Below are 10629 nucleotides of genomic sequence, written 5' to 3'. Positions count from 1 at the left end.
GACTTATGGCCTAGATCTAGGCTGGGATCATGGACAGTCTGTAACAGTTCAGCCACAGGAAAAGCTTACTGCTGCGTCCCCCAAACAAAGGCCTGTGACAACCCAAATGCAGAGGGTTATTTAAAGAGAATAAAACAGAGAAAACAAAGCAGTGCATTTATTCTTTTCATTTGTCGACCTTTGTTGTCACGGTATCACTATGGTCTGTTGACTCTCCTTCAGGGTGGGCATATTTGACAGCAGATGTGATGGTGACTCCTCTTGGACTGGTCGTGCTGGCTTTAGGGAAAGCCACGGACTGTCAATTAAACAAGCAGGATTCAATACTCCAAACGCCAGCCCTGGCCTGTGGCCAGGCCCACTGTGCTCATGGAATGTCCCCTACTTCTGTCCTTGATTCTCACTGGTGTCTCTCTGAAGATTGCTACAGCAGAAGCAGAGGCTTAACTCTTATTAACATGCTTACTCTCACAGTTAAAATTGGAAGCATGATCCCCTTCTTATTGGTGCCCTGTCTTGCTTAGCAATGTGAGTTTTATTTTTTTTTTCAGTCAACAAATTTGTACTGGGCTCTTTCATGTTCTAGGCTCTTCTATGCTGGGCACTTGTTATTAAAACTGAGAATTAAAGTATCTGTGGTAACCAGCTGCAGATAAGTGCAAGGTTATATTTACTTTTTAGTTCAAAATTGCATGCTCCAAACTAAACATACTCATCTTTCTCATAATCCCACATCTTTTTCCAGGGTGAGGCAGGCTTAACAGTGAATATCCTGCTCATTTTCACTATGTAGACAGAAGGAAACCTTGTTACTTTGTCAGACACAATTTTTGTAATACTTGTTCCCAATGATAAAATCAATTACAACAATATTCCCATGATCAAAGGAAACCATGTTGGAAGGTATACTCATATATTTTTAAGAGTATTGATCCAGAGGTCCTGAAGCATAGAACCATTTTAGAAAATGGTCTTCTGTATCCTTATCTGCCAATTTTATGTACTAATTTTAAGTGGTCCCAAATGCTGATGGAAAAAATCACTTCTCCATTAATTGCTCTGTAATTTTATTCATCTTCATCATTTCTTGTCAAAATGTGGCTTTCAGGTGAGATGGAAGATTTCTCTGCCTTGTCTCTCAGAGAAGCCTATGGGATTGTTACCAGTAACATTTGGAGTGGCTCCCTGCCCCCACCCCGCGGAGTACTAATAACTACAGGTGTGCAGCTCAATATGGTGGCCACTTGCCACATGTGGCTGTTGAACTTTTGAAATGTGGGCTGTGTAACTGACAACTAAATTTTAAATTTTATTTAATTTTAATTAATTAAAATTTAAACAATTACATGTGGTTCGTGGCTATCATATAGGACAGTACAAGGCTAGAGAAATCCTTAAACAACTTTAGGAAAATGGGTTTTGGGTCACGCTGCTTGTATCTGGCTTTACTCGGTGGTGCTCTAATCTGCTTTCCCGAGGCCACTTTAGCTTCTAACTTAGTTCAAAGAGCAGTTTCCATTCTCCCTTTGGATACAGCAGCATCCAAACATTACATTCTTCTGTCCCATTCTGGTTGGAACCATGTAATTATATGGTCTCCCTAATTTCTTGTACAAATTTTTCAGTTGTGGAAATATAAATGAGTAAATATTTTTCTTTCCTTCTTCTCCTTTTCTTTCTTCCTCCCTTCTTCTCTTCTTTCTTTTTCCTCTGTCTCCCTCCCCTCCCCTTATCTTCCCCTACCTTCTGACATAATCTTTAGCTCACATTAGTAGGATAGCCCCAGCCCCGTCCTACATTCCCTCCTCCTACATCAGCTTCCAAAGCAAACTGACCTTTGACTAAATCCACTTTCCTGGGGCACAACTGCAAGGCCAGCTCTTCCGTCCCTGGTCTCTTTTAGTTGGTGTAGGGCCTGAAGCAGTCTGCACGTTTATGGAGCAGGAGTGCCTTGCTCATTGTTCTCTGTTCCATTCCTTGTGTGGCTTAGATACAACCTGGTGACAGGAAGGACATCTTAAACCCTGTGCCCTGCCTATGTCAATATTTCATTTATCCAATGTCCCTACCCTCCAATAAGAAGAAGTCATATTTAAGCAGCAGCTTCCTCAAACAGGCACGTTGAATAGCCAGGGGCAGGTGGATTTTGCATAGTATACTATATCCAGGTGACTCGGTGGATCAATGTGATACCATCACACTTAACTGGATGGGATTTTGATACCAAAAAACTGGGACATCACTTTCAAGGACCATTCTACCAGTCTCAGAGATTGTTCTTACCCTTGAATTAAATGGGTAAGCTTGTAGACCTATTAAAACATTTTTCCTTTTCAAAACCTTTCAACTGCTGGACCTGGCTGGTTTAGTGAATGGATTATTACACATATGGTTGGATTCTGAAAGCCTTCTTTTCTGTTTCTACAAGGCACTGAACCTAATCAGGATAAGAAATATTCAGTATGGTACTTTGTGTTGTGCAATATAACTAAAGCATGCCAATTACCTTAGAGTGGGCTGGGATGGAAGAACCGATGTTATTCTTTGCGCAGGAGAGGCTCACTTCTTCCCCTTCCCTTGCTGAAAAGAGCTACCTATCTCTTCTTTAGACGTGAAACAAATAATAATTGTTTTTCAAACAAAATCTCATAACTAAATGCTATCCAACTAATGTAGCTCTAGATCTTAGGTCACATTATTTCCCTTTGTGGTAATAGTGGGTGGCTCATAATGACTTCTCCTTCCTTGGGCCTAGCCCCAAATACACAGGGGGATGTTTGTACTAAGATAAGAGGAGTTGCAGGCCCCTAGCTATATACAATTTCCTGTAAGTCATCACTGGTCTCAGATTGCTGTCCATGGCCTCTTGGTCAAGGCTATCTTCGGTGCTCCGGTCTCTCAGTCTAGAGGGCTCTCTCTGATAGAGCACACCGCATGATCTGCCCCGCCCTTTACTCTGTGGGCGGCAAAAAATGTTCCTGGATTGCAGGGAGGCTACAGTTGTGCAATGCCGTATTAGCCTAAGGTAGAGGGCTGCGATGCCCCGATGGTGGCTCCTCAGTGATTTGTCTAAGAATGCAAGTTCGAACTCGGGCGAGGCCTCCCCCATCAGGGCTCGTTGAATTCCTCAGATTACAGAAAGAGGTTCAATAGAGTCTATTCAGTAACCGCTTCCAGGGTTTTTGCCTTTGGAATGTCCCTGGACATTTCTTCAAGAGAAGCCCAACACCCACATCCTGACAATTGGTCCCAGCAGCAGTTAGAGATTCCAAAATTCGGGGCTCCTGCTAACCTCAGTCTCATCTCAGGTGCATGGTGCTCTGATGTGCTCAGGGTGCCTCGGCCAAAACGTCCATCCATGCCATGGTGATTGATTTACTTAGTTGGTTAAGTTGTTTTTTCTGCCCCTCACTTCCTGCTGCCCCAAACTTATAGCTCTTTTAATTGCCAGTGACACAGAGCTCCCTCATTGTGTGGAATGGCCGTATGTCTTCCGTAGGCAGGATGTCGATGACAAAGGGTGGAAAGTATTGCCTGTCCACAGAGGTTCATTCCCTGTAGAAAAGTAGTTCTGTTAGGCTTCATGTTGTTACTTTTTTTTTTCATTTTTACTTTTTTATTGTGTTTTTTTTTCCCATGTTGTTACGTTTGATTCAAAGGTTAAGTCCCTGGAGTATGTGCCAATATGTCTGTCAGCTGAAAGTGAGGCTCAGGGTCAGGAATGTTTCCCGTACTATTCACTCACATAATTTTTTCCCCCATTAAATAATCAAAGGACTGTTAGGCTGTATTGTTATGTGAGACTGAGGGTTCCAATTTACAAAACAACCCTGGAACCTCTGGTGACTTTCTCTCCACTGGCACCTGGTAGTAAGCCAGCAATTGTCTTTGGAGAGCAGTAGACTTCTCAGCTGCTGGAATTACTGCCTTCGTCCAACATCCTACATACCTTTGCTACATTTTTCCTCCTAGGATCTGCCATCTTACCTCCTCTTCCCAAATTGTCTTGGTAGGAGAGGCAAGAATCACAGAGACCTCAAATCTTATCTTTTTTTCTGATCTATAGTGCCCAAGGGGTAGAGCTGACAGAATGTGGCTTGTAACTTGGCCAGGGCCAATCACAGAGGCTCCCCTGAACCCATGGTCAAGGCTATTTTCAAAGTAGGTAGCCTTTTGGATAACCCAAGATGTTGAATGCACAGGAACTACAAGGGGGAGCCTGTTCTGACTCTAAAACTCAAATACCCCCAAGAGCTGCTGTACTTCCCTACGGGGTGGGGGTCGTGGTGGTTACATCTGTTTCACTACTCCAGGAAACCTTGTCCACTGGGTCCCTCGTGGCTGGTCCCCAGACCTGAGGACACATGCTCATCCACTCCAGGTATGATGTCAAGAACTGTAGTGTCTCAGTCCCTTTTGTTTCAGGGGATCTTTGCAATTCCTATAGTGGGTACCTGATCACTGAGAAAAGAAGAAAGAAGACAAGGATGCATGATGGGACCACCTGAGGCACTCGAACCTGATCTGTCCCTTTTCCTTTTCCCTTCTCTCACTTAAAGTCAAGGGAGCACCCAATTGTTATTGATGTTATGTCCAGTATGTTATGTTCTGGAAAGAGGATGGACCAGTGTATAAAAGGAACCCTTGGCAGGCAAAGCAGGCAATATCTTTGTTTTAGTTTCAGTTTTTTAAAGCATATGTTAGCTCTACCACGATAGCATTCATGGTTTATTGCAAGACCCAATACATTTTGGGCAGCTGTTAATTTAATTCTCTGTATTCTACAGGGAGCCTTCAGGTGCTATTACCTTTTCCTATGGAGAATTTCATACTTCCAGAGAATTTCAAACTGGGGGGACATTTGTGGGGAGCATTCTGGGTAAGGGGATGCGGTGATACTCATGGCGACTAACCAATGGGTATATCAGCTCCTCAGGGTTACCAAAATAAATTTGCGCAGCTGTAACAGAAAACAACAGAAGCTTATTCTCTCACAGTTCTGGAGGCTAACAGTCTGAAATCAAGGCGTTGGCAGGGCCACGGTCTCTCCAGAACTTCTAAGGGTGACTACTTCCTTGCTTCTTTTAGCTTTTTAGCTTGGTCACTTCAGGCATTCCTTGGCTTGTGGCAGCAAAACTCCACTCTCGGCCTCCACTGTCACATGGTGTTCTCCCTGTGTGTCTCTTGTCCTCTTCTTGTAAGGACACCAGTCATACTGGACTAAGGGCCCATGCTTCTCTAGTATGATATCATTTTAACTTGATTACATTTGCAAAGGCCTTATTTCCAAAAAAGAACATATTTACCAGTAGGACTTGAACATCTCTTTTGGGGAGACGATAAACCCACTTCAGTGGGTATCCACTTTCCATGCCCATACCAAAGAGTTTGAGGGAGTACATCCCAGCCACAGCCCTGAATTAGAAAATAGAAATCTTTCAACTAAGATCAGGTTACACTGTCTTAGAACATTTCATTCTGCATTGCTGTTTTCCTTCTTTTTCCATCCTTAGAAACTGCAATATGGCTTTTTCTTGGAGGCTCCATGGTCAAGGTCACACTACTTTTCTTAAAAAAGATTTTATTTATTTACTTTTAGAGTGAGGGGAAAGAAGGGAGAGAGGGAGAGTAACATCAGTGTGTGAGAGATTGCACACCCCCAACTGAGGACCTGGTCTGCCACCCAGGTATGTGCTCTGACTGGGAATTGAACTGGTGACCTTTTGGTTCGCAGGCCTGCACTCAATCCACTGAGCTACCCTGGCCAGGGCAAGGTCATACTACTTTAATTTTTGTCATATGGGCTTTGTTGACTCAGGGCATTCTTCTGAGTTTGTCCAAGTTATTTTTACCCCCTTCACAGGCTTCTATTTTCCCGCATTAGCCAGTTCCTACAGCATTTATACTTGAAGTTTTGGGGGATACCAGTAGAATCATCAATGGCTTTATTGATAAGTTTTAAGATCCTTCTTGTTCTACATATCCAGAGAGGGATTTAGCAAGTCTTTGATTAATATATATCCACATAGTTCTTGTTTACAAATGCTTTGGGCTCCCTTAGCACGATTCCTCAAAGCTTTCATAGGTTTCCTGTGGTAGATATGTTGACTATCTATTCCTAGCAGTGTTCAGGTTTTTAATACAGTTATCAACTTTCCTCCCATACCACTCATACGCTCCTGGGGAAGCTGACCTTATGCTACTCCAGAAGTGGGACTAATTTTTCAAAAGGAAATGACCAGCTCTCTTGTCAGTGATGGGCTAAGGAACTCAGGCTGAAACCCACCATTGCATGACGCTGTCCTAGCAAAGGCAATTTTTCCCGGAATGGCCATGTAACCCAGTGGGAGACAAGTGGAAAAGTCCTGCAGGGAGTGGGGGTGGGGGGGCGCTTCTGAGAAATGAATGTCTTACATTTTAAGCTGGTCCCTTCTTTTCTCTCAATCCTGTGCAGAGGCCTGAAGCCGGGAACTGCTGTTGTCACCTTGCTCCCGGCCTGGGAATAAAGCTGACACCCTGCAGGGGGACACAGCTGAGGGAAGTGTAGAGACCAGATTTGGAGCTGTGACTGACCCACATTCAGTCATCACCTGACAATGGTCTTTTTCAATAATGTTTGGATTGGATTTCCTGTTTCTAAGAACTGTTTGAATTGGGTTTTCTGTTCCCTGTTTGAAAGCATTTTAACTGGCACATTCTGATGGGTGTTTCTGGGCAAATACAGACCCATCAGAAGAGATGGTAATTCCCATCTGGCTCCCAAGGGAGTGCATTTCTCTTGTGTTAAGCAGAGGGGTCAGGTTCTATGATCTTGTATTTGTAGAAGTTGGTCATCAATTTGGCATCACCAGATTTCTGGCAATAGTTGCCTATCCTCTGCTATACTTCTGTTTAAGTCAGGCCCTGGGAACTTCCAGACCTACTTAATTATCTCAAGTGACACAGTTTCTTCTGCAGTTGTTATCAAGTAACCCTTACAGATTGGGTGAGCAGAGAGATCATCCGGATCAATGGATTGCTTTGACTTCTGAGCCTACCTTTGGTTTACCAAGTATTGCTAAAGAGAAGCCATGGGATTTTCCAAACGGAAGGCATTACAGATTCATGACCCACATGTGGACCGTCTAATGCTTACTCTGCTCCTCTATGCAGTAGCAGTTTAAAATCTCCTTCACTTGCAGCAGATATTCTCACCTATTTACAGAAAAATTAAAAACAAACAAACGTCAGGCAGGAGCCACAACCTGCCTCCATGAAAACAAAGACATATCAGCCTTTACTCTAGTCCTCAAAGGTTTCAAAGAAAGCAGCATCCTGCCTGCCCTCCAAGCTTGGGGTGCAGGAGCTAGGGGCCCTGGGCTTACCCATGGAGCCCAACGAAGGGGAGGGAAGAGAAAGAGAAACAAAACAGGATAGGCCACCCAACAGTGAGAACTAGAGAAGCAGGAAATGGGGCCTGCAGCTAAACTCTGGCGGTGACTCTTAGGAACATACAAGAGGATGCCCCGCCTGCGGATCACGCTGCGCAGCCTGCCCAGCTTGCCCAGCCACAAAGCGAGGCCTCAGGCCTAGACAGTCTTAGGTCTGTAGCGGAACATTCAGAACATTGAGAACCTCCCTGTCTGCAGCCCCTAGCCTGGGGGTGGAAAAACAACCCTCAGAGGCACGGGAGGCCGAAGGCGAGCTGCTGCGGAGGCCCGTCTCGTTATCCCTTTGCTGCCCTAACATAAATCCTGTAGTCTCTCTGCCCACTTGGTGCAGACAACAAAATTTTCCATGGCTCGCCCTTTCTGGTGGAGAGTATGTTCCAGAAACAGGCACGCCAGGGAATTGGGGCAGAGGAGAACTCTAACACAGAGTAAGAGAGTTTGCGGGATGGGGTGGGGCTGACACTGGGCCAACCTGCTTCCCGGCGGGGCCCTGGGGCGGGGCAGCAAAAGGGGGAACTCTTCCGAAGGACCCCGCTGCCGACCTCCCGCCCCCTGCGCTCCCTCCCGCCGGAGAAGGCCAACTCCGCCTGCCTGAGTCACGGCAGGAGCTGGGGAGGAGCCGGGGAGAGGCGGCCCCAGCCCAGAGCTCCGCCGGCGGTCGCAGGGAGAGCAGGCCGGGCATCATGGGGGAGAGTGCACTGGAGCCGGGGCCGGCGCCCGGAGCGCCGCCGGGGGGCCCAGTGCACGCCGTGACGGTGGTGACCTTGCTAGAAAAGCTGGCCACCATGCTGGAGGCGCTGCGGGAGCGGCAGGGGGGTCTGGCGCAGAGGCAGGGCAGCCTGGCCGGCTCGGTGAGCCGCATCCAGAGCGGCCTGGGCGCGCTGAGCCGCAGCCACGACACTACGAGCAACACGCTGGTGCAGCTGCTGGCCAAGGCGGAGCGCGTGGGTTCGCACGCCGATGCTGCCCAGGAGCGCGCGGTGCGCCGCGCCGCCCAGGTGCAGCGGTTGGAGGCCAACCACGGGCTGCTGGTGGCGCGCGGGAAGCTCCACGTCCTGCTCTTCAAGGTCAGTGACCTCAGCATCCCCCAATCCGGGACCTTTTCCCGCCTCCCGGCCACCATCTGGGGGCTCTCCCCTCCCATCCGCCCACCACACCCACATTCCTGATCCTGCCTTGTAGAACGGACTTGAGAGCCACACCCGCTCCCCACACCCAGCCCATCCCTCCCTCCCACGCCTAAACCCAGCCTGGCCAATCAAAGCCCGGCCAGCGCTAGCTCAGGACACGTCCACAGAATGTGCCCCAAGTTTCCGCCCATCCCTGGAAGGAAGTAACGGCGGTGGAAGTGCATCCCGCCACAACGCCTTGGCCCATCTCCAGTGCTTGTCCCTATGGCCACTATCCTGGTCTCACGCCCCTAAGCAGGTCCCACCTATTTTACAAACTTCTGCAGTTCGCCCCGCCCCCTTCTTCCCACTCCTGCCTGTTCGTTCCCACTCGGGTTGCAGAGGCTAAGGGTGGGGCGGGTTCCTCTGCTGTAATTGAGGAGTGAGACTTAGACTGATGCGGGGTAGGAGGTTCCCAGGGTCAGTGTCCTGTCCATCACATGCAGGAGGAGGCTGAAATCCCACCCAGAGCCTTCCAGAAAGCGCTGGAGCCTGTAGGCCAGGTGGACCAGTCTGAGCTCAGCCCAGAGCAGCCGGAGGCCGAAGTTGGGGGGAGTTCCGATGAGGAGCCGGTGGAATCCAGGGCTCAGCGGCTGCGGCGCACTGGGTTAGAGAAAGTACAGAGCCTGCGAAGGGCCCTTTCCAGCCGAAAAGGCCCTGCAGCGCCAACGCCCACGCCTGTCAAGCCACCTCGCCTCGGGCCTGGCCGGAGCGCTAATGGCCCGCCGGAAGAAGCCCAGCCTGCCCTGGAGTCCGAGCTGCCGCCAGAACCTCCGCAGGACACAGAGGAAGATGCCGGGAGACCTGGGGCTGCCGACTTGGCTGTGCTTCAAATAGAGAGTGCGGCCTGATGGCTGCTGCGGCCTGCCTGCCCTGTGCCTGTGCCTAGTCCCAAAATAAATCTTCCTTTCAGAATGCAGCATTCACGCCCAAATAAGGAGTGAGTCCTGCAACCACAGCCCAGCTCTGGCCCTCCCTTCCCAGCTTCTGCCCAGCACCCTGTGTCCTAGGAGCAGCCACTCACACCTGCCATCACCATCAATAAAAGTAATATTACCTAATCCAGACTCCATGGGAAGAGATGCGTGTGTGGGGGGGGGGGGCGGTGGTAAGTGGGGGGAGGTGGTGCAAAGAATAGACGAATGTTGGAACCAAGAATGTGGCTTCAGTTTCAAACAGTTCATTGTATGGTTTCTCTAGTTTCCACTGAATCCTGGGCTCTACTTCAGTGGCACATAGAAATATCCTGCTGGTGGCTTGCTCCTTAAGTGCTTTCCTCTGGGGGACACATCCAGTACAGTCCCTTGCTGTTGGTGCTCAATAGATGTCAACTTACAGTTTTCTTCTTAGTCTCCTCTTCCTCTACCACCTCCTGAAAGTTGGGCTTCCCTGGATTCTGTTCTTAGTCCTTTTTTTCATTCTGGGTACTTGGTTAACATTAGCTTCTACCAGCCACGTACACCCCAGACCATTGTCTTGAGCTGCAGTTGAAAAGTACTGCAAATTCAATGTGTTCAATCTACTTTGTACCTTTTAAGTAAGTTCAACTTCAATGTCACGGCTATCTATTGAGTGCTTAACTATTTATATTCCAAATTGCTCCTCTTGGGTTTTCTTTACCAGTGAGTGGGTCATCATCCACACAGAAATCTGGCAGTCCTCATTGACTCTTCTGACACGCCCCTAACACATGGAAACAGTTCCTCTGATGCTTTGACCTCTGCAATCCACTTTTTGAAAAACCCATGGCTGCTGTCCTGTTTCAGGCCTTATCTGACAGTCACATTTGAACTGCCGATCTGATTCCATCACCCTGCTGGCTGGGGCCCTTCAGTGGCTCCCCATCACTCAGGATGAAGTCCAAGCTCTTTAATCACATTACCTTCAACATCTTTGTGTAACATTTAATGATCTGGTCCCTGCTCATTTTTGTAGCCTCACCTCCATTTCTGTATTTCCCACACCAAATACTATGCTTGGCACCCAGTAGGGCGTCATGAAGCAAGAGCATCACTGAAGTGAGAAACGGG

The 10629-nt window shown here is 48.1% G+C and overlaps 1 protein-coding gene across 1 annotated transcript; it reads left to right on the top strand.

Moving 5' to 3' along the window:
* Positions 1 to 8078: 8078 nt before the first annotated feature.
* On the top strand, positions 8079 to 9643 carry CAVIN3 (caveolae associated protein 3). The gene is made up of 2 exons (XM_054580700.1): positions 8079 to 8497; positions 9046 to 9643. The coding sequence occupies exons 1-2, from the start codon at positions 8114 to 8116 to the stop codon at positions 9448 to 9450; spliced, it is 789 nt and encodes a 262-aa protein (XP_054436675.1). The 5' UTR covers positions 8079 to 8113; the 3' UTR covers positions 9451 to 9643.
* The last annotated feature ends 986 nt before the right edge of the window (positions 9644 to 10629 follow it).

This window comes from Pteronotus mesoamericanus, unplaced genomic scaffold (genome assembly GCF_021234165.1).
Source record: "Pteronotus mesoamericanus isolate MK-2021 breed Mesoamerican mustached bat unplaced genomic scaffold, CSHL_Meso_final contig_591, whole genome shotgun sequence".
In the NCBI taxonomy this organism is placed as follows: Eukaryota; Metazoa; Chordata; class Mammalia; order Chiroptera; family Mormoopidae; genus Pteronotus; species Pteronotus mesoamericanus.
This window is presented reverse-complemented; position numbering and strand designations above follow the sequence as displayed.